The sequence below is a fragment of the Xylaria bambusicola genome (genome assembly GCF_022495145.1).
Source record: "Xylaria bambusicola strain CBS 139988 unplaced genomic scaffold F5B22scaffold_47, whole genome shotgun sequence".
NCBI lineage: Eukaryota > Fungi > Ascomycota > Sordariomycetes > Xylariales > Xylariaceae > Xylaria > Xylaria bambusicola.
The window spans coordinates 211,401-238,742 of NW_025953600.1; the positions used below are offsets into that span (position 1 = coordinate 211,401).

A 27,342-nucleotide genomic window follows, 5' to 3' on the forward strand; every position below is an offset into this window, starting at 1 on the left:
TCGTGGCCTTCATATGCAGTAATATATGCAGTTGGATATACATACACTTGTGTATATGATTTCGACTGCGGTTTGTTCCTTCTCCCAGCTGACAAAAGAAAGGAGTAGGAGAGCCTACAAAGCCCGCAGCACGCTGAGATTTCATGCTCGAATTTCAATCATGATACTGTCCAAGTGCGAAGGGTTTGGCAACTGTCGGTCGGGAGATTCTTTGCAAGCGTCGAAACCCGTTATTCGGACAGCTCTTCTATAGACTTTTAGCATTTGCGAGTCTGTCAATTATAGTGTACAATGGCTGAAATCTACGATATTGGAAAGGATGGGCGGTCGGCGTGCGGATTTCCAGGGCCAACAGTCCAACAGCCAACACCAGATAAAGTGCTGAATGATATATTTTTCATGAGGTTTGATGATTACACACACACATGATTCCCTCTACAAGTGCCAACTAAAAGTTTAAAGCGAAGAGAATTGGGACGATCTTGGATCTCTCAACGCCTATGATTATGTCGTCGTTGGCTCAGGGTGTACTGCTTTAGCGTTCGTACATGAAACCCTGCAGTTGAATCCTCACAAGAAGATTCTCATTATCGAGAGAGGGGGTAATATGTATTATTTCCTAGATCCGTATTAAAGTGTCTAACAGCTCCAGGATTCCTGCTTCCAACACACTTCCAGAACCTCTCAGCCCCTTTTCAGAGAATTTTCGGTGGCCATTCTGTGATTTATCCCTGGACCCTTTCAGGAGAAACATACAACTCAGACTTAGGGTATTGCCATGGCTTTTACCCATTCTTCGGCGGGCGAAGTCTATTCTGGTCGGGGTGGTGTCCTCAACCGTCCATGGAGTCTCTTAGAGAATATCCCGACTCCATGAAAAATACTGCAGCAAATTCAATCTTTTGGGCGAGGGCTCAAGAGCTCTTGAATATCACGTCTTTGGCTGAAATAAAAGATTCGGCTTTTGGGTGCTTGCAAGGCCATATGAGCAGCAGACTAGATTTCCCTATTGACGGAATTCCATCCTTGAGAACCACTGGACCGGCCCTGTTGGCTACATCCCACAAAAGACCTGGTGCTCAGTTTGGTTTCAGCAAGTTTTCAGCCGTCGAAAAGTTGTTATCAATCATCCAGGACCAAATCCAAAAGGCTTCAAGAGGAGAAGGTAAAGTACTTGACGTGAAATTAAACTGTGCTGTCAGAAGAATTATTGTGAATCGCGGGGATGCTATAGGCCTTGAGACTGTAAATGGCACCAAGACCTTAGACAGCAGTCACACGAAACTCATTCTATGTGCGGGGGTTGGTTTCCCCCCTACTTACCGATTAAAACATGAAGCTATTAACATTGATTTGATCGCAGACGATTCCTAACACCACCTTACTTTACAATTCTATACCTCAAATGGCAAAAGAGACTAAACGACTTACAGGAAATTTTATCTCCCATCTCACTTTTAGGGTCCCAAGGAGTCAGATTCCGTGCCTCTCTCATGGGCACAGTAGGTCGCTCGAGATTGCTGCGCAGTGCTTACTTGGATTGCATCCGAGTACTGGCAGACAATATCAGATACAGATCACTGCGGTTCACTGTCCAGATGTGGAACGAGACCTTCACGATCTTGGGAGAAAGTGCCCTGACTTCTCAGCATCTGCCCAGGCCAATCAACTGCGAGGGTCTGAGGATCACGTCATTTTTGGTAATTCCTGCTACTTACCCTCTCTTCAGCTCTCTTCTCTTACTGATCATCAAGGTGCAGTCTGTGCGGCTGTTGGTGAGTTCTCGGAACAAAACAGCCGGTGTTGGATTCGACGAAACGAGGGTGATCCGGACAAGACAACAAATATTCGAATCCAATACTTGTGTAACGAAGAGGATGAAGCGCTACGGACATTCATGGAAGAAGTTGTCTTCCAGCTTGCCGACCGCCTATCCAAGCCAAGCAACAGAGATTATTGGAACAAATTGTCCCAAACATGGGTCACAGGGAGGCCATCACAGCAAGAAATGAGGGTCAGAGGCGTAGTGCATGAGTCTAGCTCGACTTTCATGGGCCCGGAGTCTGAAGGTGGTTCGGTCGATGAACTGTATCGGCCGTATGGCTGTAATGGTGTGGTACGTGCATGTTTAACAACCCTTGAGAGAATTACTAGGATTTACTCATATGCCATTAGTACGTCACAGGAGGCGGTATATTTCCAACTGCGGGAGCATGGAACCCAACATTGGCAATGTGTGCATTTGCCCAAGATCTAGCAAGGAAGTTAAATGCTTAGCCCTACTATCTAAAGGGATCAGCGTACGTGTTGTAACAACATGAGAATTATTGAGAACCTTAGGAATCCAATCATATCACCCCTGAAATGTGTACCTCGTAGAGCGTCTAATTACCATCAGCATCTCCGCAATGCCATTCTAGGTATTCTCTATTTGGCGGCCTGCATTCAATTCTGATTCGGCTTGTTTAGCCCTTGTACCTAAGTGTCAGGGACTGCTGCCTATAGTAGAGCTCGATTATAAGTCCGAAGTGCGGCACTGGATCATGGTCGCACGGTAGTAGGCTGAGTAGAAGCTCGGAGTATTGCAGCAACAGTCAGCTCGAGAAACAACGCAGTAACCCCATATGTCAAGGTAAGAGTGGAAAAAGAAACCAACATTGTTACCCATCCCCAATGGACCATGTGCGCTCTACAAGCCGAAGCACTGTGTGATGAAGGGCCTCAACACATGTGAGAGGCACAGCTTCGAGGAATAAGCCGGAGGGCTAGAGAGTCCCCGATCACTCACGACGACGGAGCTCTCCGTATATCTCACCTTACTTCCCTGTTTTCCTTCCACTTGGTATGTTACTAGATTGTTATGCAGATGTCCCATCTCCCCCGTCACTTAACTAAAACATTCCATACCGGAGGATAACTCCATAGACATTGCGTTCAATTTCACTATTCGACAATGGACACCTCGACTTTCTCTGTAGAGAAGAACTCGGAGAATCACGCATCAATTGTGACTCTGAGCCCATCAATCTCGACCATAAAATCACTCTTGCCAGTCTTTCTTGATCGCTCTACAGATGAAGCTTCCATGCACGACGTCGTCGGGTCCATGACGGTCGAGGTTGTGCGTGTCGCGAAGGAGCGAAATGAGCAGCTCGGGAAAGTTCCGGTCACCCTTGTCCCCATACTTCGAGGCGCTTTACCCATGTACGTCGCAGCCTCTGGACTTTTCGAATCGCCGTCATGTGGCCTCGTCCGTGGTATCCGCGCCAAAGAGAATACGGATGCCCAGATTGAGTGGCTGGGAAGACGTCCTTACCCCCTGATCCCGCAGCATGGCCATATCGTCCTGCTGGACACGGTGATTGCAACTGGTGGCACCATCCTCAGTATCTGCAATGAGCTCCTGGGTCTGAGCGGCCCGCGTGAGAGATACATCACCGTGTTATCCTGTTATGTTTCGCCGATCGGCCTCAGAGCTGTGGCCGAGCATCCTCTGATCCGCGAAGTCGTCGTGGCAGCAAGGGCGGAGAGCGTCGATGAAAATGGTTACGTTGTGCCATACCCTGGAGACGTCGGGGACAAGCTTTTCGGGAAGGCGGTATCTAGTTAATACAGCTTCAGGGATCATCAGCCGGCTTTACACTGGAGAACCTCGAGTTCGACATATTGCAGTGTTCGTTTAACCCCATAGCACAGATATCGTCTGGGTAGAGGAAGAATATTTCGGTACAACTAGACTAGTGTGCTATTCTTGACATTAGGCACCGCTCTGGGAAGGGTATTTAAACGAGCCTACTTCTTTCAATGAATTTTTGGAAACTCGCCAATTCTATCTTTTAGCAATAAGCAAAAACCCGGCCTCACAACCACCCCCCGTCACGACCACCCCTCCTGCCTACTAATTACCCAACTTCTAAAGCGATTTTCTTAACGAATACGTTATTTACGATGCTTTTTTTAATATTTTTAATTAAATCTATTATTTTTAACCTTAATAATATCTTTTATATTAATATCCTTACATTTTGGAATATATTAATTAATAGCTTTATTAATATATATTATATAATTATATAATTTATATTTTAACTTCTATATATATATATTATATAAATAAAGTTATTATTAGAACTTAATTTAATTAATTTTTATTTAACCTTAATGTTTTTTTAAAGTTTAACTTTTAACGTTTTAATCTTTATTTATAAAAATGTAATAGTTTTAACCTTTTAATTAAAAGCTTTATTAACCTTTATAAAAAATAGCCTTTATAATAAATTATTAAATAAAGGAAAGGTTTAAGTTAATTTTTATATATTAGTTTATAATTATTAGCTTTTAAAGAATATTTTAATTATAATTTTAAAAGCTATTTTTAATAGATTAAATATAATAGGTTATTCTTTAACTATAAATATTAATACTATTACTTTTATAATACCCTTCTTTTTAAATATTATATATTTTAAAAATAATAATACCTATTAGTTTTTTAAATATATTTAACTTTATTATATTTTTATATATAACTTTATATATTATTAATATATTTTATTTTAAAGGCTTTATATTTAAATAGCTTATAAATATTTTTTATAACTTAATTTTTAACTTTTTTTTTAATAAATTAAAAATTTTAATATTTAATAGCTATAATATATAATTATAATAAGGTTTATAAAATAAAAGCTAGATTTTATTTAAAAGGTAGGTTTAAAAAAATTTATTATTAATATATAATTTATAACTATTATATATTAATATATATTATATATTATTATAATAGCTTTAAATATAAGGTATAAAAAGATTTTATAATTATTTTAATATTATAAAATTATTAATTTACCTATTAAATAAATATTTAAAGTATTAATCTTTAAATAAGCTTTAATTTTAATTCGGAAATTATTAACTTTATATTTATATACCCTTTTAAATTATTAATAATAATAAAGTATTATTAATAATATTAATAATTTTAAAAATAATAATCTATTTACTTTTTTTAATAGCTTTTTTAAAAGTTTAATATAAAATAAAATTAATAATTACTTAATAATTATTATTAATACTTTAATTTATACTTATTTTATTAATATTATAAAAGTAATTAAAAGGAATATTTATAATTTTTAAAACTTTAAAATAATTAAAAAAAAGATTAATATTAATTATTATTATACTATTAATATATATATAATTAATAAATTATAATTTAATTAATTTAACTTTATTATTTTAAATTAAAAAATAAGTATATTATTCTTTTTTAAAGCTTTTATTATTATTTAAAATAATTAATATACATTTAGCTATAAGTTTAAATTTAAATAATAAAGGTATAAAGCTTAACTTAACTTACCCTATTATTTAATTTATTAATTAATATTTATAATAGGTTAATATAGGTTTATTTTTTAATAGGAATACCTTAAAGCTAACAATATAGGTATAATTTATTAATACTTTAAATATATATTACTGTTTAAATTAAAGTTTTAAGTTAAACTATATAAATAATAGCTATAATATAATAATTTTTTAAATTGGAAGATATAATAATAAAGAGGAGTTAATTTTAAATAGAATAAAGGTAAAAAATTATTGTGAGACCTAAATGCAGTTGCGTTATTAAGTAGTGTTTAATTAGGTAGTTGGGAGTTAAAGCGCGTTTTAGGGTGCCTAGGGCCCTGGTCGTGACGGGGGGTGGTCGTGAGGCCGGGTTTTTGCTTACTCCCTTGTCTACGTATCTAGAAGAACTTATTGTTACGTCTACAGAAGCGACTCAGATGGTATGTAGTTAGAGGAGAAAAGAAAAGTGTATTAGAACTGACTGAGAAAAATAAATATGTATGTCTGGGTGATGTAAATTCTTAAGAAGTTATCTTAGCCTTCTTGTTTACTCTATTCTATACTACTGTGGCTGCTGCTGCTCAGGTTCTAATTTCTCTGGCTCTCGCTGCATGGCCCAAGCATGAGAACGCTTCAGTTCAGCTTCTTCTTCAGGAGAGAAATCGTTTTCAATGTGAAGATACTCACGCATCTGTTCGGGATTCATCATCTCCAATTTACGAGCCAACTTCAAAATCGAATAGCGCAGGAGAGGTTGAATCTCCAGGTAGTTGGCCGCATTAATCAGCTTAAAGAAGAGGTCTCTGTCAAGCCCGACTTTTGTTAGGAACACGTTGGACCATTCGGGGATCTTGGTGGCTCCGTTCCCCAGCTTCAGAGAGTTGTCAGCCTCGGTAACATGCTGATATTCCTCGCACCACTCCATGACTACCCGAAGAGTTTCTCCGTCGACCCCGGGAATGGGAACGGGCAGATTGGTAGTCTTCGACTCGTCGAGGACCTCAAACATGGTGCTCAGTGTGGTGCTTTGCTTTACAGCTGCAAGAGTCGCCTGGACCTCAACACCGTCGTTGCTGGCAAGAGTCACCTTGAGGGGAGTAGATTCCATTGTGAGATAATTTCGATTGAGGAAAGAGATAGTGTATAGTTTAAAATATTGCTATTAAAGACACTGGAAACTTAGATATTGATGCTTGTTCATGATTATTCTTCGGCGCAGAGATTCTTGCGCAGATATTTATGTCGAAGCGGAAGCAAGACTTCAACAACCCACCCGTTTCTAATTGAACAAGTCTCTTGTCAGTTGATGCAATCAATGAGCTTGTTATTTTCTTTAGGAATTTTCAATCATCAAACAAAGGTATTGTGTCTGGATCAACAAACCTCTGTCTCCAGACTTCGTAATATGCAACAAAGAGTCGCGGTCAACGACCGAATACTACGTAGCGCTCCTGTGGTCCATACGAGACGGGTAACTAAACATCATTCTAAAGGAATACATAAGGCATAACAAGCTCGACGAGACGGCCTACCGATACGTTTAACCTTACGAAGGTTCATGCTAAAGTGCGAATGTCTGACTTTCATCTTCATTCATGACGCTTACACGCGTTCAAGTGGTACTAGCTGAATATGCAATTCGCCTTGCGCTTCGGCCGTACGAAAGGCCATCGTAGGCTGTTCATTATCCTCAAAGACATGCAGGCAATATTGGAAAGTGAGGTTATACAGACCTTCGCTTCTTCAAACAGGCCCTTGAGACCTAGGCGGTCTGGGCTGCCAGACCAGGTGTATATAGAGTCGAGTCAAGCCACCAACAGCCAGGAAGAAGTTGATTGGTCAAGGACTCATGCAGCCCTAGTTGTTCATTATAATCTGAATTGCTCAAGTTCCAATCCCAGTATCTCTGCCCTTGTTATACTAAATGCTTTACTGATCTTCTGAAATAGCAGGCGCCTGGTATGACAGTCAGCATCTAACCAGTCAAACAGTCTCAGGATACTTGAAATAGGGCTAGATGCATAAAATTTCGTGGGGATTTCTCTCTAAGTGCAAGACTACTGCAGTGAACATTATAATTAAAGCAAGGGCAAATATATAATCGCTTAAGATTAGCTCTACAGTTGTTAATTTACTATAACTAGTAATATAATATTTTATTTTCATATCTAAAACAAAAGCCATCATGTAAGTCTTGCGAATAGAAAAATTATAATAAATGTTATATACGATGAGACCAGATGTCAGGGGCAAGGAAGCACTAGGGCAGAAGTTACTCCGAATGAGTGGAGATAGTTCAATAGTCAGGTATATAAGGGGGCGGAGGGTCCCCTCTGGCATTAGGAGGGCCAGGAATCAATGTTATTGAGCCCTTACCCATACCTTCGACCTATCTACTACCTAGGTTCTACCTACCTACGATCCAGCTGCACTCCCGGGACACCAATCCCTGACACAAGACCTGTCCTGTTAATATAAGCGAAGAATCTAAGCTGTAGCAAAATGGAACACTCGGTACAAAGGCGTCTGCTGACTCATGGCGGTGCAACAGTCCCGCCGTCTCCTCGTAGCCGGCGAGCCTCCGTTTTGCTCTCGGCGTATTAACCTACGAGGGAGGTGTTTATCTTATCCGCCCCCTTTTTCGAGATTCCGGTCTAACTTAGTACCAGCCCGCCAGTCAGGAGTACTGTATCCTACTTAAGTGGCGACTGGGTTACTATATCTTGATACCGACCTTAATTTCTCTTTCTCTAATACATAAGACTTCTCCGATTATATGTCGTTATGGAAAATTGGGGGCTTCTGCCATGCGCTTTGTCTGATCTCCTCCCCTCTCCACCGCAACACGGCCAGGGGTAAAAGTAGGGCGATATTGATAAAACTGAAAACAAGCCATGCATACTGAAAACCGATGTTATTCGCGAGAGGCAGACTGCAGACGATAAACTCAGCAAGGTTCTCTTCCTCGGGCCTTGTTCAGCCCTTCGCATTCGAGGATGGCGGCGACACTTACGCGTAGAAAGACACGAGACCACTGAAGATATGTCGAAAGAAGTTGAATACGGCTGAGACCTCTGTGCTCTGAGGCTTGTAGCACTGTTGAGGACGGGTCAGTGAGCAATTCATAGCTCCTGTCTCGCGGGGACACTCACATCGGTGCAATAGGCATATATGACAGTTGTCGAGACCTGAAACCCAATGTTCGCGATCGCCATGCCGAAAGCGTTTCCAACCCAGCTTGACGTCGCCGCGTGGCTGATGCAGATACCATTGATGATCGTCCCGACAGGGAGTAGAAGGGCAAACCACAGTGCGTCGAGACGTGCCTCGGGAGGTCTCTTGCCGTCATGTCGCTTAGCGTGCATGTATAAAAGCCAATCAGTAAACCAACCTGCTCCCGCCTCGCCGATCAAATTTCCAATGATCAAGGGGATCGATAGGATCAGGCCAGTCTGCGTGACGCTGAAGCCATAGATCTCCTTGTATACAACCGATCCAGTGGTCGCAAAAAGCACGGATCCATACGCCAGACAGGTCATGTAATAGAAGGCGGGTAGTAGCACGGCAAGGTACCGAAGCATTGTAAATGGTTGAGTGAAGTCACGCCAAGCGATGCGTCTTCGTGATAGAGTAGATCGCTGGAAGAAGAACAAGTCTAGAAAAGTCCGTTCCTTAGCATCATCACCACCGGTTTGGCGTGTTCGATTGAATAGCGTCTCGGGCAAGCATAGGGCGATTACCACCGCGACGCCCAGTTGGATATAGCCCTGTTATATCAAAAAATCAAATAAGATAACCAGCAAGAGAGCCTAGGGGTGTCGAGAAGACTTACCGGTATGCCAAAGCACCATCTCCAACCGATATTCTGCGCTATAGGGCCACCGAGTAGAGGTGCTACATGTACGCCATTATTCACGAACAACGCCCAGATCCCCATGTAGAAGCCCCTCTCATGCAGAAAATAGACATCGCAAATGATCGGCGGCCCGAGCGCCGTCAGACAGCCGGTCGCGATACCGTTGAAGACCCGAGTGACCAGTATGCCCGGCCACGATGGGCTATACGCCGCGGCGACATTGGTGACGCCGGCCAGCAGCGACGCGATCACCAGCAGGGGCCGGCGACCGTATATGTTCGCGATGGGCAGGACGAAGAGGGGACCCGTGCCCGCGAACACGAGGAACACGGTCAGCTCGTACGACGCCTGCACCGGCGTGATGGCGAAGGCTTCGGCAAGCTGCACCAAGGCCGGATTGACGACGGCGCTTGCGAGCGGGCCGATAAACGCGAGGAATGAGGCCTGTATGCAGATGGCGAACTTCAGCGCTGGTGACCAGTTCTAGATGATGGCCACGTTAGCTATGAATCCCCGCACCGACATTCTTGGTGCGCATTTGCATACCAACGGGTCGTCTTTGAGGTCTGTCGGCTGGGGGGAGAGGGGTAATCCTGTCTTGTCCAGCTTTTGCTGATCAGGTTTGGCATGTTCGTTATGAGCAGCGTCGACATTTGATACATAACTGATTTTCTCGTGCGCGCTTTCGTTCGCCATTCCGAGAGCCAGGGTTGGAGATGATTGTGCGGTTTACGTTGTACTGTTGACCTCTCCAATTGAGAAGAGATCTGACAGGGGATGAAGCTGTCCCAACCTACAAGAGATATCTTGGCTGACAGCAAGCAGTCTGAGTTTAGAGCTCATGACAAGGAAATACTATTCACATCGAGAGAGCGAGACGATAAATGTAAGTGCTGTATCACAATGACTAAGCCGAAGTTCATCATCAGCTGCAACTGATCGCGATGTTTATCCCACATCCATCGACGACTCACTTCAAAACGGAACATGATCGCCAGTCGCTTCAATCTGACATGATCTAGAACAGCTTCCCCGCAGATAGAACTGTCATGCAACTGCCCCGCATCCCATTTCAGAATGGCTATCTACAAAATGGCCGACGTGGTCACGAGCGTGCCACACAGGTAAGTCCTGGCCGTTGGCCGCCGGCTAATAGTATGAGGCCGACTGCGGAGACAGCTTCGCTCTTTCAATACAAGGCTGTATGGGGGTTTCCTTTCAGGGATACTTTCAGCCAAGAATGCTTCCATACGACCTCTTACATATGGGATGCAAATTTACGGACTAGCAAAAAGCAGTGACTGTTTATCGTATCAAGCTAATTCCTAAAGAAATCTCAAGAGCACAAAGTGGGCTGGTTTTCTAAATCTGGTTTATGATAACACAATCAGCTCTGCTTTTTCATAGCTTCGTTTCAATAATCCTATTATACAAAGTTTGACATGAGCGAGGAGACGTTCATAGAAAGTTTTGCATCTTATCAGTCAAACTGGGCCAAGGACAAAGATCTCGCTGAGCTGATTCACAGTCTCAGAGAGCATGAGGCACGCCTAAGCAGCATTGACAAGATCGTTTGCTTTGGCCTCGGTACCTTGCAAGTTACCAGCAATGAGGCCGAAGTCTGGCGAGTTTGCTGCCAGTATGCAACAGCTCTAGAAATTGCCAAGCTGTTTAAGGAGTTAAACGGCGGCAAAGACGTCCAAGTCTTTGCGCAAGATCCCAAGCTCTCACTAATGGAGATCAACAATTATCCAAAAGCCAGAATTAACATTGTAAATCCTCACCTGAACAAGGGATTTGGTCTAATAGACTCCAACACTTTTGTTTTTTTTCTATTTGTGTCGATTTCATAGCAAAGTTGGGACATATAATCATAGCGACGAGCTAACCGGCAGACATTGTGTTCAACCCAGACAGTAGACGCAAGGCTGTAAGCGCACCTCTGCGGACCTTGCTCAACGAGTACACTTGGGTGAGCTGCAGTGCATTCAGAGGCCAAGATACTAAATACCAGGGAATCGAAATCGAAGCTCCCCTTGGACCCAAGGCTCTTCTTTTCATCCTCAAGCCCGAAGAGCTCTGGATGACTATAACATCAAAGAAGCGAAAACTGGTAGAACTTAAGACCAATGAAAAGAAGGCGGAAGAACGTTGAAAAAGAAATGCAAAGCAGACTTTAATACCAATGTAAAAGAGTCAGAGGAACCCCCTAAGAAACAGCACAAGGCAGACGCTAATACCAATGGGAAGAAGTCAGAGGAGCCTCCTAAGAGAAAGCGTAAATCAGATGCCGAGGCCGGTGGAAAGGAGTCCGAAGAACCTCCGGACAAAAGGCATAAAGGAGATGCTCAAGACAACCAACCTAGCTAAGTCCGTTTTTTGCATATTGTTTCCAGCAAATCTTATTAGAAGTACCCTCACATAACCATACCATTGAAGTCCTGGTATTATAAGCGCTACAAATCCACCAAGTTAGTTAATAGGAATTGATTATGCTTGCATATAAGTTACCATTAGTAAATATAAACCATGTTGTCACTGTGAAATAGGCGGGATATTCCACAGTTCATCAGTGTTATCAATAATAGGCAAGTTGTTTCGGTAAGGTGCTTAGATGTTGGCCAAGTAGATGGCACTACTGTCTCTCAGTCTAGAACTAGATCTAGTAATGTTCATCAAGGGTAAGGAGCCATTCATACAGATGATGCGAGAGATTAATACAGGTTTGATTAGAAACTAGACAATATGACATTAGGCCATCGTGCTCCTTGAAGAATGACCCGACCAAAGTAAGTAAAGTACAGAGTTAGGACGCTTCCATTCCGACTCCTCATGATTTCCCCTTTTATAACCCTGTGTCTTTCCTCCTTCACGATCCAATTTTCTATCACTCGTACAAGAAGTTGGAACAGTTACGCATCTTCTAATATGTAATGATCGCCGTCACCTATGAGCTTGTAGACGACCTGAGGCCCGAACCAGTCCGCAAAGTCTCTCCGCTCCTTCTTCCAGGAGATACAGAACGCGGCCCGACTATGCGATGCCGAAGTTGCAGACAACTGGGTCCGCATGACGTCCACGCACTCCTGGAGCCACTTGACATTCTCGTCGTCCTTGGCGAAGTTCTTGCGCTCCACGGGCAAGATGATGCGCACGGTCGGGGCGACGTCGCGGAGCTCCTTCTCCCTGGTAGCGCGGCTTGATTTGCCGTTCCTCCTGGGGCTCCCCTTTGCGTCTTCGGGGTCGTACCGGACTATTTCTTGCGATACGAGGGTTAGGCCGTAGGTGTTGTCCAGGCTGCCCCAGGGATACCACTTGCTGTCGTTGAGCTCGACGTCTTTGACCCAGAACCACACCGTTATGTGCCGCGGGTCGAGCTTGAATAGCTTCGCGAGCACGCCCTTGACAATTTCTTTGCATTGATTCGTATTTGGGCCGAAACGCCATTCTCTCTTGATGTCGCCTAATGTCCTAGGTCCATTCTCCGGCTTTATCTCGAAGGTCTCTTCTTCGGTGTAGGTAATCAGTTGTTGGTTATGGTGCTCCTCGTCTTGTTGTTCTTCTTCGTGACTGGTCTCGTCGTGGCTATAATCATGCACTATTGGCCGTGGTATTAGATGGCCCGCGTCGACGGTTTCGTAGATAGTGCCGGGTTCGAACTTCCACGAATATGACTGAGTTCTAAACTTGTATGCCGGCTGCATGTGCTTGCCGAGAGCGCCACAGCTGTCTGTGATGGCCTCGATGATCTCCTTGATAGCCGCGCGGGTAGGAAGCCATGGTAACGTGACCTCAATGTGAGGCGCACAATAGAAGTGCTCCTGGACTCCTACTCGCGATTTGTAGAGTCTCCAGGTATCTTGCTTGTCGAAGCGACATATCGTTGCCTTGCATGTAACGGCATCGGAGTCTTCAATTTGGAGTAGATCTTTGGTAAGGAATCTGATAGAGTCCAGCATGCTGCCATAAAGGTGCTGAAACATGTGTAGCAGCAGCCCGTGTGGAATAGGGTCCTGTTGCTCGGGGTGCTGGCTTACTTTCTGTAGCAGCATGCCAGCAGCCAGGGACTTCCTAGTAGGCCTCTCAAGTTTGTAGTCCAGGATTTTGGAACAGTGGTACGCGGTAGATATCGTATCTCCATTATGACGTCTCTGATCACCGCGATGGGGTTCCCAGGCACGAGCGCACGTATAGGGAGGATTAATGTGTTCACCAGTGTTTGGCTGGTGACAGTGTAAGTGTGGAGAGGTGCATAGCGGAGGAGGCGAACTCAGGCGCCGGGGACTTGAGAATGGCTGAGGATATGACGTAGGATAGTTTAGTGGGTGATTATACGGAGGAGGAGATCGAGAGTATTGTTGTCGGCTTGGAGGTTGACAGGAGTATCTTGGGAATTGAGGTGTCGATGGGCGCGAAGGCACGGAGTTCGGCATTGGGTACGCCATGGCGAAGTGCCCCAATTAGAGCCAATGACTGTATAGGGGAATCTAGCCAATATCGTGTTGGTGATATAGAATAATACGAGATGGAAATCAAAGGGTAGATGGACTTCAATTGAGCTCAAACGTGATTATATCCTTCGATATCTTAATTTTTATATACACCTGACTGAATACCCGATGTATAACTTTTTTTTTCCGCCTTCGCTCCCTGTGCAGGGCTGCAAATCGCGTAGATCTAGATTGTTGGTTACACGACTCTGGAGACGTGGGACGGCCGATACCATTGCTTTATCTCGAGTTCCAGCCCAAATCGTGACCAACGCTACCAACTCACCCATGCCAGCAAACTGCGATCGAACCAACAATGGCACTGTTGCGTGTCGACGGAAAACCGAGCGAAGAAAAGAAGGGGGGAACGCATTAAGGAAAAAAAAAAATGGAATATGGAAAAATAACATATCGAATTTGCTGGCGGCCAGGAACTACGTGTTGCGCACCTGAACATATTCCTCGTGTTATGATTCGCTGTCCACAGCATAATAGAGTGGGAGGTAGTGACACGAGCCATTGGGGAAGCCTATGTCTGTCGCGGCAACAGAAGCGACAGAAAAGAGAGAAGGAAAGGAGAAGCAAAAGTATTGATAAATGAGATCATATCTATACCACCATTCTAGATTGTCGCGTCTCAGCCAAAGCCTTGTTTAGACATCGCTCATGCAATGCTTCGAAACACGGGTTCCTACGCATTCACCTAACATGTTCATCATCAGGGGTGAGCCTCAATGTCACCAGATGTCAAAGGCGCGAATCATGTTTGGTCGTCTTTTAACTGACTTCTGCTCTATGGCAAGTAAATGATATCATCCCGTTGAAGGTCTAACGACAAGGTGACTCGCACAGACAACCGAGAGGTAGATGGAAGTCCAAGGCGGATTTTCTGGTCCGATGCTTTCCACAGTCACTCTCGCCTTATATCTAGGATTGGGGACGGTACAGTCCCCATCTAGCGAAGAAGGGGTTTCACATGCTAAATCATTTCCTTGTGATTCCCCATTCTACTTTTTATCTGGATTGAAGCCGATAGGTGTGCGACGAGAAACAGTCTTACCCTGCGACTCGACATGAATGTCTGCATACAAGGCGCAATTGTGGCGATAAACTACATGCGCGAATTTAATTGAACTTTATTCTATTTTCAGACGAAATTCTGGCGATAGGTGAGCGAAAGCAGAGAAGGTTTGACGTGTGCTTACTGCTTGTTATGTGAGCTTTTCGCTGCCAGAAGCATCTGCAGACTGCAGGATCAGCGTAGGGTGAACCAGCATGTCGCGGCGGATCAAACTAAACGTGGACACCGATGATTTCCTCGAAATTCGACGCCCATACTAATTCTTCGCCTGTTCCTGCATCTCGCACATGCGGGACTAGCTTCCCAATTCTCCTTAACGTTTGTATCAGCGTTGACTGCTCATTATCCGCAATCACAACGCCCCTCGTCGCCTCAAGCAAGCACTCCATGTCCGTCGTCGAGTCTCCAAAGTAGTAAAACGGCAGATCCACCTCGTTGCGTTTGCGGCGCACTTCTCGCACAGCGTCTCGCTTATCACACGAGTTCGTGAGATTCCTACCCTGTGACGGACTCTCCTGCCTATTGCTTGTTAGCAGCACATCCCCAGCCAGTGTCCCGGGCCCAAGGACCGCGCCATCGTCCTCGCGCACTTCGTTTGCGAAAACGCTGATCTCGCCCTCGGCGAACCCGCACGCGCCCTCGATGAAGGCTGCCGACCAGTTCACCGATACGACATTCACGCGCCACCCCTTGGCAAAGGCCCTGCGCACAAAATCCGCGAACCCAGGCCTGAGAAGCACGGTGCCCTCGCGCACCAATTCTCGGCCTGCTTCGCGAAACGTAGCTGGGCTGATGCCCCGGAACAGCGCGCATTCATTGATGCGGCCCAGAGATCTCGTCTCGACGTGCTTTTGCGAGCGTAGAAAGGCGATCTCGTCTTCCACGCACTGCCTGTCTGGCTCACAGGGGACGTAAGAGGATACGTGAGACTTGTAGTCGGACACATATGCGTGGACTACTTCGTCCCAGCGAGATGAGAGATCGTCTTCTTCCAGGCTTATTGAGGGAGCAATATCTTGTGTAGAAGACATGTGCGACGCATCACGGACACTCTGGCCCTTCGCCTGACACTCGGACTGAAAGCGCAGTGCAAAGTTGGCTAGGTGCGTCACTGTGTCTTCTGTCGTGATCGTCCCGTCGAAATCTAGGAAGATACTCATTTTCTTTTGATGGTGCGTAAATCAACTAAAATTAGCAGAGAGAAAGCTGGGGTATTAGCTTGTCTAGATGGCCGATGGACCTGGTGGTGTGGAAATAAAGTGGGAGAGTGAGGGTGACGTTGGTCGGGAGGGAAAATATGGGTGTTGGCGAATGAGAGGCGCTCCGTGATTGGACTGTTTTTGCGTACTGGCCAAAAGGGGTAAATGTACAAAGCATCTACCCAGACTCTACCCAGACGAACCACTACGCACATACTTCGTACAGAAGCACCGTGACTAGATTAAGATGGATAGTTGAGGCTCACGTTTTTCCTCTCTGATAGAGGTGAAGTTGAAATTGTACGAGTGCAAGCTGTTCGAAAATGATGCCAGGTAACTCTTCGAGACAGCTGGCGAGGGGAGAACCAGGGCGACAATACGATACATAGTAGTATCTTGTTTCATTCACCAAGTGTCATATTTATATCCTACAGTCCTCGAGAGCTGACCACGATAGAGTTATTAACTACTTGTCTGCCTACCTACCTCACTATCCCGGGTGATAACGTAGCGTTAGGGTATCTAGTTATTATACAGTTGGAAATGAACAATTGTAAACCCCAGAATGAATCCGCGAAACACCGGTTCCCATGTTTTTTTACACGTAGATTTCTATCGTCGGCGGTTAGTCAGCGTCCATCTTCACATCTTCCATCTCAATATTATCATCATCGCCGTCAAAGTCTGAATCGTTAGGCTCAGGACTGGGAGGTGCGCCTTCAACTGACTGCACGTTCAGCCTCTTGTACTCTGGTTTCAGTTCCCAATAGTTTGCAAAGCGCCCGGATTTATGCAGAACGGCGACCTCTTCCAAGTTCTCACGTAACCAAGCCTCGGGCTGATTCAATGTCTGCTTAAATGCTTTCAAAGACCAGTACGCATATTGCTCGTAGCATCGGAAGATGCGGTCGCGTAGCTCGCTCTGTGGCAGTCGAGCAGCCTTCTCCTCCTTCTGCTTCTTGTTCTTCTTCTGCTGTTCCGGAGCCGTGCGCTTTGACAATTAGCCTTGTCATAGAGGAAGATACACGATATACTTACCACGAGGTTGCTAAATTTGTCGTTTGCCACATGTGCGCCAGCCTGGATAACTCCGTTGGGGTCGAAGGAACTGACGATGCTTGCTGCAACCTTGGGCTTCATTGCATCGTCATTCATAACCTTCAAGATATGTTGCGTTTCCTCTGTCCACGCAGGCTGGCAATTCAGTTCACGGCTTAGCTTACCGGCCAAGATCGTTTTTTCTATACCGAGGATCAGCTGATAAGCCAGCTCTATAGTATCAGAGAAGAAAATGGCAATAGACTCACTTGGAATTGCCTTTCTGTAACGGGGCTGATATTTGTTCTTCTTCACGCCGCCGTCTTGTTGTGTCTTCTCCTCTGGGCGTTGCTGTTGCTGCTCTTGTCTGCGGCGCAAGTGAGGAGGTAGGTCGCTGTTGGCGCCGTGGGATCTTGACTTGAAGCCAGGAAGATCCTGTTCGGTGAACAAGAACGAATTGGCCAAGTTCAGATCTTTAACCTCTAATTTATATTCTTTCGGAATGGGCTGGTAATTTGCCTTGTTATGGTCTAACAGCACTGCCATCCTTTCCTACGCGCAAACCATAGTCAGACTATTTACGGGTTCCTCAATTCAGCAGTGGAAAGTTGGAACACACAGTTTGCCTGCCATCCTTGCCCACCTCGATCCATTTGCGCACCGTCCCAATACGTATTTCTTCGTCATCGTTCATAGTGGACCAAGCATTATAGAGGTATTTGGGCACTTGTGTCAGGTAGACTTCGGCAGCGGCAGGGTTCGTAGGAGCGAAATCAGCAAACTCGAGATCGCCAGCATCTTCGTACATGTCATCGTCGGACATCGCACTCGGGATGGAGTTCATGGCATCGGGATCGGACTTGATTGCAGGATCTGGCTTGACCATAGGTTCTGCTTTGACGGATGCCATGGCGCTGGGTTGCTGCTTGCCTGCAGGTGCAGGCAGTAGGAAATGCTGATGTCTGAATATGCAAGCGCAAAAGGTGTTCTCGGAGTGTCTCGGTTGATGTCGAGGGTGTCTATTACGCTATATCTGATGTATGGCCGGTTCTGCCGTCTCGTCTCGTCTCGTCAAACCAAAAGGAGGCTCGTTTGATTGATTTTGAGGTGAAAGGAAACTTTATGATGTAAGGATCCTTACCTAGGGTAGGTACGAATCTAGTCCGCTGTAGGAGCACCTACCTCGTTATTTCAGCCTTGCTAGGTGCTTGTATTGTCCGTTTGCAGCCGCTAACAGGTACCTACATAAGTACCTATGTACTTACATGATAAGCTACTTACATGATAAGCCCCGTGCTGGTGTCCCTACCTAGTAGGTACCTACGTACTAGGTAGGGACACCGCTTATCATGTAAGTACATATGTAGGTACCGATTGTACATATGGCTCAAAGTAAATGCAAAATCACGTGTCTCGGTCGCAGCGCAGCGCCACGGTGGGGTCTTTCTGCCCACATTTTCTTGATTGGCGCTGTTGACTGGCTTGCAGAGAGCTTGGCTCGCGCATGGAGGCATTCTTCCAACAATCCCACACATATGCCGTGTTTCTACTATTCATCATCATCATCATCATCATCATCATTCATCCGTCATATAGCGTCCAAAGAGGCCAACTGACACCATTAGAGACTCGTTCTGAGCATCTATCTCGAGAGCTATCCGTCACATCTGACGCGTCTAGTTCTTAATAACATCCCGTCAAAGACATTGCCAACGTGTTTAAAATAGCATCTCTGCGACTATATTGCCGAGTGACGACATAGTCGTAATCGCAGTCGCGCTGCATAGAAAAGAGAGCAAAAGGAACAAGAAGAAGAAAAGAAGAAAAGAAAAAAAGAAAAGGTGTTCAGAGTCGGGGCCGGAGAAACAAAAGACGCTGATCTCGTGTGATACGACTGAACTTTTGCCATCCTCTCCCACCTAGCTACTGACCCTCTTTGTCAACGGTGAATTGCGACCTACCCACCATTTCACACTTCACCCTCTTTTTAACCTTCCAAAGCACACCTTCTGCCGTCCTTTCTTGTTCCATCCTTCCCTTTGGATTCTTGCGTAACTGCCTGAAGCATACCTTTCAATACGAAAATATCATTTCAAGCGCTTGCATACCTACCTATATCCCCCCCTCTCCCGCCTTGACACACTCTTATAAACAACACATAACCCCCAAACACACCAACAGTGACTTCGCCTTGCCATACCATAGGTTTTATATTAAGATTCGTTCAATCTCTGACCCAGATAACTTTACTATTCAGCTATCGTCTATCATCATGTCTACTGCGGAGGACCAGGAGCTTAGAGACAAGATCAATAAGCTAACCAGTATGTTCTACAACGCGGTTGTTTATGATCGCAGACCAATGTTACTCACCACTTCATAGATCGCATCAATCGCCACAAAGAGATCCAGAGCAATGGCATCAATCTCGGTATAGTCTACTTAGAGCTCACTTTAAACTGTAGAACGGGCACGCCTGACTTCCACCAACATCTAGGCGTAGATCATTCTATTGGCAGCAGAGGCTTGTATCACCGCTCAGCGCCGTATCCTCAACAAGCTTACCGCGGCGGTCGAGGGCGATTTCCACCCACTTATCGCAATAGGACCCTAGTACTGAACGGGGGAGCACCATCGACCGTTTCTAATCAGGAAAATCAAGCTCCAGATCCTACGACACCCTCTTGGGTGACTAAGACCGATCGCCATCTCCAGTTAATCAATCGCGATGTGTATGAACGAGAAACTCAACAACGGACACAAGCGATCGAACAGACCTTGCAGCAGAAGCAACTCAACAAGGACCGTCGCGAGAGAGCACAACTGCTAAGGAACATGCAACAAGTAGGAGGGGATGTCATGACATCATCTAATTCATCTAAGCCAACTTCTCGATACGAAGTCGATGTCGAAGGAGTCCGTTTTCACGTCACCCAGCAGGGAAGCAAACTAGTCAAAGCCCCAGGTGCGTTCGACAAATGCCTCTAGTGATAGCATGGCTAAAACACAATCACTTCTTAGATGACCTCAATCCACCTACTGCTACGCCAAAGATCGCCTCACTATTTGGCGTCAAGTTCCACCGCACGAAGAACGGAAACCTTATAAGACATGGAATAGTACAAGCCCAACGGTATGCGTTTGTACTGGCCGTGATTGACGTACATGCTAACCAAATTGCAGGCGCGCGGGCCGCATCAAGAAGGTCAACGAGAGATGCAAGGCCTTCTCATGGACCGGTATCGTCTTCCTTCAAACCAAACGAAGCGCCTGCCTCACCCATTTCACAGAAGGCAGTGTGGTAAGCCCCCATAGGATCGCCACTAACATCATACTGTAGGCACCTGTCCGAAAGGCCCCTCATGTCGATACATCCACGATGTCTCCAAGACTGCTATTTGTAGAACTTGGCTCTCGAAGGGTGATTGCCCTAGAGGCGACGACTGTGATCTATCCCACGAGATCACGGTGGAGAGGACGCCGCTTTGTGTGCACTATGCCAAAGGGGCTTGCAACAACCCGTCGTGCTCGTATGTTCATGTTGAGCATTCTCCCTCGGACCCGGTATGCCGGGCATTCGGCATCTACGGGTACTGCGATAAGGGTGCTCAATGTCCGGGGCGTCACGTGTTTGAATGTCCGGATTTTAGCAACACCGGTGTCTGTAAACTCAAGGGCTGCAAGCGGCCTCATATTGAAAGGGCAAGTATTTTACGCAAGGCCAACAAAAGGGCCTCCTCTCCCGAGGAGGACTTGTCCAGTGAAGACGACGAGATGGTGGATAGTGATGACGTGGACTCAGATGAGGCTGAAGAGTTCATCGGTCATGACAACTACGACCCCAGCTTTGCTGAGCAGAAAGATTTCATTGGTTTTACATGACACCTTGGTTGTGTCGTTCCTACTGACCTCACAGATTCACTCGGTTGTATCGACCATGTCGGTCGACCACTGCATCGCCGGCCAGCAGAATGCTGGGCATTCTCTCTGCTTCATTAGCACGTTTATGTTCTTGGCTATCGTACCATTGTGAGACCAAGGTTATGATGCAATGACGTTTTGCTTCGAAGGGATTCTAGTTGACCATGATAAATGGCTGGCGTTGGACGCGATGATGTTCCTGTTACGGTTGTGATACCCCAAATTCAGCTGAGAGCAGGGTTGCTGCAGAGTAAAGTCTTTACTACGGAAATAGACAGAATACCTGACGAGAAAGAGAAAAAAAGAATAGAAGAAACGAAGAAACGAAGAAAAGTAATACGGGCTCGTATTCATAGGGCGCATGGCCAAGATAGCAAATAAAGTCAGTTTTCAAACTTTGGTAATGTTTTGATGACAAAGTACAGCACTTATCTAGGGTACCTCTGGGTAGGTAGGAGGTACCTACGTATAGCGACCTACTTAGGTGCTTGCTTAAGGGATTAGTGAGCGCGCTGCTCTCTTGCAGCGATGTTGCCAGGTATTTCTAGGTTGTTTGTTGGGGGCAGTTCACTGCCTACCAATACTGCGCGTCCAGTGGACTCAGCCTCGAACAACGCGCCCACGTAGGTGGGCGGGTGGTATTATTGTTGGTGTCGGCGTTGGGGTTGGAGCGAATGCGCGATTGATTCCTTGCTTCAACAAAGGAGGTCGGCTATCTCCCTCCCTCTTGCTTGCTCCCTGGCGAGGTCCCTGGTGAGCTTCTCGCTGGTGGGCGTGACGCTACCTCGTCCATGTGTCGACAGCCGCCGTCACAGGTTCCCAAACAAAGGGCTGAGTTCGCACCAGCAAATGCCGAAAGCAATCATTTTCATACGTGCTGAGCCACCCCCGATGGGTTGTTATCCACCAGGACTAATTCGAAGCGCGCACATTCGGGCCAAGATACGCCGCTGAACTTACTCGTTGTGGGCTGACTGGCTGTAGTGTATTTGGCCCTCGATGGGGAGAACACATGCTTATATCGTACTACTTTAGACGGCGAAAACCACCATAGCATTGAATTCTGACAGCACGATATACATTTATGTTGGCATTGTTTGGGATTGAGCGCCCTCGTACTCATATTTCGTTCCTTCCATCGTCCGCCGAGCGTGCATTTGCATCAACAAGAGGTTGTTCCAGTAGTTCCCGACTTAACGTGTACAGACGGTAGTGTACGACATAACGCACATATCGATCATGGGGCTTCGCGATCTGGTTAAGAAGAAGGACCGGCTGGGGGAGGGTGACGGGCGCTATTCCGAGACACTGAACAGACTCGCAGGACCTGAGTTCACCTTCATCCGCTCCGATACAAACACGCATGAGATCATCTACCCGCCAGCTCACCCCGCGAGCAAAGACCGCTACCTTAGCGCGCACGGCCCGGCGTCGCCACCATCCAAGACGCGCCGCAGCCTCGATGTGTTCCGTCCGCGATCGCGGGGTAACAGCCTCCTCTCCGTCGCTTCGGGTGATAGCGATGGCGATAACAATAGCGCAACCAAAAAGGAGCACCGTCGCCTTTCGCAGCGTCTAGGTCTGTCTCGCCACCCGCCCAAGACGTCGGAATTTGTGCCTGAGGATCTCCCTCAAATCAATGTCACCAGCACCTCCGACGACCCAACAGCCACCGAGAGCAAGGAAGCCAGAGAGCACCAGTGGGAGAAGCGGGCCACCATCCTCGCGAGCACCAACGAAGAACGCCAGAGGAGCAGATCACGTAGCGTGTCTGCATCGCCATCCGTGTCATCTGCGAACCTCGTCGGTCTAGACAGTGGCAACACAGACACATCACCGCTCAAGTCGAGTGGTGTCGTCTCGTCGAAGGAGATCGATCAGGATATCCAGGAAGCCATACGGTTACACGAGGAGGGGGATCTTGAGAGGTCGACACAGTTATTCGGGCGCCTTGCCGATCCGTACGGCGCCAACAACCCGCTAAGTCAGGTACTGTATGGACTTGCGCTCAGGTTAGTACACGGCGCTTCTTATACACATACGCAAACGCGTTAAGAAGCCATTACCTCCGCTCGCATTATCTAGGGAAAGAAGGAGTCGAACTCATCTTAGACTACGGAGCCCTAAGGGACGAAGCGAGGCGTATTTGACATGCAGAAGAGAGCTGTAGAGAACATATTCCTAGCTAACGCTGGGATTTGTGTAGACATGGCTGGGGTTGCGAGCCCGATCTCAAACGCGCCGTCACCTATCTCTCGGCAGCAGCATCAAATGCAGCAACCGTAGAAACTATGGCCCTGAAGGCCGGTCTCAAGAAAGGAGGTGCAGCAAAAGGAGAACTGGTACTCGCCATCTTCGAGCTCGCCAACTGCTTCCGCCACGGCTGGGGCATTGCAAAGGATCCAGTAGCCGCTAAGCAGGTAAGTTATCTCGTTTTGCCTTCCTTTTTTCGGAGATGTTACGGCATCTTAGGACCAGCACGATCTAGGGACCACATCATGATAACATAGGAAGGTCATGTAATGACCAATGGGCAAAATCGAATGAATTTCACAAGCTACTAAAACTCTACCGCTCATTTGACGGCGATCAAAACGCAAGATCATCTGCTTCTACTACGACTAACTATGAGCTTTTGGTAGTATTACGAGACTGCAGCGAATCTTGGAGACACTGGTGAGTTCGTTACCCACTTCACCAACTCTTCCATCATGCCAGCAATTTCTGAGTCACAGACTCAAGAGGGGACAGCGACCTCGGTAGGCTAATATCCGGCATAGACGCCATGAACGAGGCTGCCTGGTGCTATCTCGAGGGCTTCGGGTGTAAGAAGGACAAGGTATGTTGATTAGGCACGAAGACAGCTTCAGAGATCCATCCCATCACATACCTCAGATCTTGGATGATTGTTGAGCGGGCACCCCTGGCTGGCCAGACTTCAACAATGCAAAAAAAACATGACGAGTCATTCTTGTTGAGAAGCCTCCGATGATGGAACAATGTAGCTCCTCGGCTTTGTTCGGGCATTCGCTGGCTTTAGGACTTTACACTCCGTCTTGGTAACTCATCAGCTTCAAGCTAAGCTGGTGAAGCCGGGATCTGCGCGCGCGTGTGTTGGGCATCAACTGGAACACTACCCTTACTGAGCTCACTCCCTGCTGGTCCGGCAAATCGGAACCTACGCCACCCATGGTCCTCTTCATCGCATTGCCCCAGACCCTCTCTGTATCAGTTGTTGGGAATCGTCAAGGGCGTTACACGGCTAACTCGATGGTTACTATTCCCATAGTTCCAAGCAGCACAATACTACCGGTTGGCTGAGAAGAGCGGTAGCAAGACTCTAGGAAATACCTGGTAAGCAAGCAAGCACTTTATTTTCACCTGCTACATGCTACTCTCTACCGTCCCCTATACCACATTCAACCATTTCTCATTCGTAGGCTTCGCTGTCGAGTTCGCTTCCCAGCGTGGCTTTCATGCACATGCGATCTTCCCCATGCATTACAGGCGCAGCTGCAGACGCACCAACAAGCCTCAGTTTCGAATTACTCGCACGCATCGCTGCTGATAGGCTGTCGGGCGCCAACACTACTCGCCCTGTTTCTCTGTTCCTCTGTACTCTCCGTTTCTGCATGTACGGTTTTTGCCGTCAATTGGCCAATCAGCGGGCTAAACGGTTTTCATTCGGGCCCCATCGAGTGACAATGCCCAGTGGTTTCTCGTCTTTTCCCATCTCCACGAGGTCGCATATTCTGCGGCCTGCCTTCTTGCTTGTCCTTCTCCTGTACTCCATCATTCGTTGCTTGTCCCATCTTAATAGCCTACGGTTGGGATTCTGTCTTTTTAGTTCGATGTCATCGAGCCAACCAAAGACGTCGTTCACACCGAAAAGTGCACTTTCTTCGCACTCATTCGCTGTGCCTGATGAGAGCTGCCCCATCAGATCCTGAGTGCTAGGTACCTAGCTGCTGCTAGCGTCAGTGCACGAAAAGCTACAGCGCATCAAAGTCCCTTTGCTATCATCACTTTTTTTGGTGTTCCTAGCTACCGGTTTCCTGATCGCTACAAGAACAGCGCAGCTAGTATATCTAGAGCTGAGTTACCGTTGGTCCCTAACCGCATCATCCCATGAAGGGAAAAGTACCTATTCTATCTACCCTACCTGCATCATACATGGGGCCCCCTAACGCTAGACCAGCAACTAGTGTTTGAAAAGTGCTGGATGCTAACTTGACACGTTCACATATAGGATTTGGAAGGACAAGTACAATCCGAAGTAAAAAAAAGTTGGTAAGCGCGTGTATATGTGGTGTTTTAAAACTTGATTCGGCACCGACATCATCCCTGGGTCTCAATCGTTCGGTTGGGGAGAAGGCCGAAAAAAAAAAAGCCAACCGGCGACTTAAGGGGGGCCGGATATGGGAAATCGGAAACGCGAGTACTGAGACGATCAATCCGGATGCGATGGTTTTTTGTTTTTTTTTTTTACTTCACGGTTTGGTCTATGAGTGTCTCTGGTTTATTGTGCGGACGGAGATTCGGCGGGAGAAACAAGGAAAGGGGTTACGTGGAAACATGACACTGCACGGCACAGCATGGCACAGCACCATGACATTGGCATACGAGCTGCTTGCTTGCTTGCCTCCTTGGAAGAGTGAGATGTGACGAAGTAGATGAATCATTTATACATTCCATTACATTACTCTTATTCTACTTATTTTGTATGTCTGTATGGGATGATCACGCACAGGTATAAGCATTAAGCATACTATATCACTTTCTTGCCTGCGATTTAGGACAGCGGTAGTCGTTCGCCGCCTCCTCGTTCATTCACTGATTGAATATCCGGCTACCTATCTGTCTGTCCAACTAATTCTCTCATCACCTAGCTAGCTACTATCCACGGCCTACGTATACCACTTGTCTACCTGCCTGTCTGTCTGTCTGTGACTGTGTACATACCTATCCTCCACTATGCTGTGGCGAAAATACGTCCGTTGTAAGTACCTAAATCACATCACATCATAGCTTTTGCCTTCCTTCCTTCCTTCCTTCCTTCCCTGCCGTAGTGCAGTGTAATGTAGGTACTTACCTACCTACCTACCTATCTTACTTACTCACTCGCACCACGGCACGATGCAGTCCCGTGTCTTACCGTGGATGGATGCCCTGGTCCCATGGGAAATTAGGATGACGCCATGTTCAGAATTTAGTATTATTGTTATTTTCTCTCTCCCATGGTTACTTTTTGTGTGTGGCGTGATGTGATGGATTTATTGTGGTTGGTTGGTTTGTTTGTTGTTTGTTTGCTTTCCTTCGTGCCGTGGTGATTCTTTCAGTGGGCTGGCTCGGACAAGAGAGCCGAGCTGTGAGTTCTGCGAACGGGAGGTAAGTATACTGGTTGCGATGGGTCGTGCGTTGTGAGATTACGTGGAGACTAATGAGGGCGATGGTGAACCTGTTCGTGGATTCGTTTGGGTTGGTGGATAGATAGATAGATAGATAGGTATGTAGGTAGATAGGGGAATGAATGTTGATGATGATGATGATGCTCGTATGCTGATTATCTACGTACAAGTGACATAACTTGTTGTCCGTGACGAATGATTTTCGCCCTTGGTTACTTGATAGTTTGTCTTCTCTCATCTCTATCTCGGATAATATTCTGTCAATGAGTGGACTTGGTTGGAAAAAGAAGGGAAATGTGATACTGCGTATCTGCATGATTTCATGAACGATTCATCCGAGGGAATGATTTATCTACGATACTACACTCTACGTAATACTGAGGTAGACAAATGAAGTGGTGGCGAAGCTTGAAGAGATCTGTGTGCGTAGACATCGTACAGTGTTGTAGAGTTTGGGTACTATGGTGCTGCTTTTCCATGGGTTTGGTGTACGCGGACACTGAGTGTAGATGTAGATGTATATTTGCTGTTTATCTGGATGCTAATCTGACTTCATATGGGCCACTGGTCGAGGAGCTTGACCTTGAAAGATCTTCTTTGGCTTGTGGGATATGATAATTACTGAGTAGATCAGTCTACAGTCCCATCTATTCTTATTCAGGAGAGACGGGACGTGAGCCACGTTCGTCTTTTCATAGGAGTATTCTTTGCTTTCTGCCTTCTTCACTTTCAGAATATGCCCATGCAGAGAATCATTGTTGGTCTTGATATACATGATGACAACTACCTAGACGTATGCCTTGGTAATATCTATTCTTCCATCTATAATCTCTTAGCTCCTCTTCCGCTTCGATTTATCGCACTCATGTGTTTTAAGATGGAGGGGGGGGGGGGGGGGGAAACCAGAAAAAAACAATAGTGGGGAAAAAAAAAAAGGGGGTGGGGGTATAAGTTTTAATTTTTGTAAAAAAAAATATAACAATGAAAAAGGGGT

The 27,342-nt window shown here is 46.2% G+C and overlaps 9 protein-coding genes across 9 annotated transcripts; 4 read left to right on the forward strand and 5 right to left on the reverse strand.

The window, feature by feature from the left end:
* Nucleotides 1-291: 291 nt before the first annotated feature.
* Nucleotides 292-2,277, forward strand: F5B22DRAFT_638623 (FAD/NAD(P)-binding domain-containing protein; the record flags this gene model as incomplete). Its single annotated transcript, XM_047977606.1, has 6 exons — nt 292-404; nt 463-602; nt 653-1,302; nt 1,364-1,700; nt 1,761-2,116; nt 2,176-2,277. The coding sequence occupies 6 exons, from the start codon at nt 292-294 to the stop codon at nt 2,275-2,277; spliced, it is 1,698 nt and encodes a 565-aa protein (XP_047827547.1).
* A 492-nt stretch (nt 2,278-2,769) lies between these two features.
* On the forward strand, nt 2,770-3,991 carry F5B22DRAFT_620351 (uracil phosphoribosyltransferase-domain-containing protein). The gene has a single exon (XM_047975840.1). It carries the CDS (start codon nt 2,954-2,956, stop codon nt 3,608-3,610), a length of 657 nt encoding a protein of 218 aa, XP_047827548.1. The 5' UTR covers nt 2,770-2,953; the 3' UTR covers nt 3,611-3,991.
* Nucleotides 3,992-5,905: 1,914 nt separating this feature from the next.
* Nucleotides 5,906-6,463, reverse strand: F5B22DRAFT_659164 (s-phase kinase-associated protein 1; the record flags this gene model as incomplete). The annotated part of the gene is made up of 1 exon (XM_047980177.1): nt 5,906-6,463. The coding sequence occupies one exon, from the start codon at nt 6,461-6,463 to the stop codon at nt 5,918-5,920; it is 546 nt and encodes a 181-aa protein (XP_047827549.1). The 3' UTR covers nt 5,906-5,917.
* A 1,448-nt stretch (nt 6,464-7,911) lies between these two features.
* Nucleotides 7,912-10,101, reverse strand: F5B22DRAFT_392602 (MFS general substrate transporter). The gene is made up of 5 exons (XM_047971411.1): nt 9,758-10,101; nt 9,188-9,694; nt 8,508-9,122; nt 8,369-8,451; nt 7,912-8,287 (listed from the first exon to the last, which is right to left on the reverse strand). The coding sequence occupies exons 1-5, from the start codon at nt 9,905-9,907 to the stop codon at nt 8,128-8,130; spliced, it is 1,515 nt and encodes a 504-aa protein (XP_047827550.1). The 5' UTR covers nt 9,908-10,101; the 3' UTR covers nt 7,912-8,127.
* A 1,817-nt stretch (nt 10,102-11,918) lies between these two features.
* On the reverse strand, nt 11,919-13,837 carry F5B22DRAFT_620360 (uncharacterized protein). The gene has a single exon (XM_047975841.1). It carries the CDS (start codon nt 13,654-13,656, stop codon nt 12,124-12,126), a length of 1,533 nt encoding a protein of 510 aa, XP_047827551.1. The 5' UTR covers nt 13,657-13,837; the 3' UTR covers nt 11,919-12,123.
* Nucleotides 13,838-14,886: 1,049 nt separating this feature from the next.
* Nucleotides 14,887-16,080, reverse strand: F5B22DRAFT_392740 (haloacid dehalogenase-like hydrolase-domain-containing protein). Its single transcript, XM_047971414.1, has one exon. The coding sequence runs from the start codon at nt 15,940-15,942 to the stop codon at nt 14,995-14,997; it is 948 nt and encodes a 315-aa protein (XP_047827552.1). The 5' UTR covers nt 15,943-16,080; the 3' UTR covers nt 14,887-14,994.
* A 526-nt stretch (nt 16,081-16,606) lies between these two features.
* F5B22DRAFT_638627 (transcription initiation factor IIF, beta subunit-domain-containing protein) lies at nt 16,607-17,929 on the reverse strand (the record flags this gene model as incomplete). The annotated part of the gene is made up of 4 exons (XM_047977607.1): nt 16,607-16,972; nt 17,020-17,222; nt 17,289-17,571; nt 17,639-17,929. 4 exons carry the CDS (start codon nt 17,927-17,929, stop codon nt 16,607-16,609), a joined length of 1,143 nt encoding a protein of 380 aa, XP_047827553.1.
* A 645-nt stretch (nt 17,930-18,574) lies between these two features.
* On the forward strand, nt 18,575-21,335 carry F5B22DRAFT_620372 (uncharacterized protein). Its single transcript, XM_047975842.1, has 6 exons — nt 18,575-19,343; nt 19,403-19,450; nt 19,517-19,984; nt 20,041-20,152; nt 20,203-20,258; nt 20,360-21,335. Exons 1-6 carry the CDS (start codon nt 19,292-19,294, stop codon nt 20,899-20,901), a joined length of 1,278 nt encoding a protein of 425 aa, XP_047827554.1. The 5' UTR covers nt 18,575-19,291; the 3' UTR covers nt 20,902-21,335.
* An 844-nt stretch (nt 21,336-22,179) lies between these two features.
* F5B22DRAFT_659170 (HCP-like protein) lies at nt 22,180-25,893 on the forward strand (the record flags this gene model as incomplete). Its single annotated transcript, XM_047980178.1, has 6 exons — nt 22,180-22,952; nt 23,147-23,360; nt 23,583-23,616; nt 23,721-23,779; nt 24,230-24,294; nt 25,190-25,893. The coding sequence occupies 6 exons, from the start codon at nt 22,180-22,182 to the stop codon at nt 25,218-25,220; spliced, it is 1,176 nt and encodes a 391-aa protein (XP_047827555.1). The 3' UTR covers nt 25,221-25,893.
* Between the last annotated feature and the right edge of the window lie 1,449 nt (nt 25,894-27,342).

Coding starts and splice junctions, on each gene's coding strand:
- F5B22DRAFT_620351 (XM_047975840.1), top strand. CDS start 2,954: ATGGACACCTCGACTTTCTCTGTAGAGAAGAACTCGGAGAATCACGCA.
- F5B22DRAFT_392740 (XM_047971414.1), bottom strand. CDS start 15,942: ATGAGTATCTTCCTAGATTTCGACGGGACGATCACGACAGAAGACACA.
- F5B22DRAFT_620372 (XM_047975842.1), top strand. CDS start 19,292: ATGTCTACTGCGGAGGACCAGGAGCTTAGAGACAAGATCAATAAGCTA. Junction 19,344..19,402: donor CAAGATCAATAAGCTAACCA/GTATGTTCTACA, acceptor ACCACTTCATAG/ATCGCATCAATCGCCACAAA. Junction 19,451..19,516: donor GAGCAATGGCATCAATCTCG/GTATAGTCTACT, acceptor ACCAACATCTAG/GCGTAGATCATTCTATTGGC.
- F5B22DRAFT_620360 (XM_047975841.1), bottom strand. CDS start 13,656: ATGGCGTACCCAATGCCGAACTCCGTGCCTTCGCGCCCATCGACACCT.
- F5B22DRAFT_392602 (XM_047971411.1), bottom strand. CDS start 9,907: ATGGCGAACGAAAGCGCGCACGAGAAAATCAGTTATGTATCAAATGTC. Junction 9,123..9,187: donor GATGGTGCTTTGGCATACCG/GTAAGTCTTCTC, acceptor TTGATATAACAG/GGCTATATCCAACTGGGCGT. Junction 8,288..8,368: donor GGTCTCGTGTCTTTCTACGC/GTAAGTGTCGCC, acceptor TATCGTCTGCAG/TCTGCCTCTCGCGAATAACA.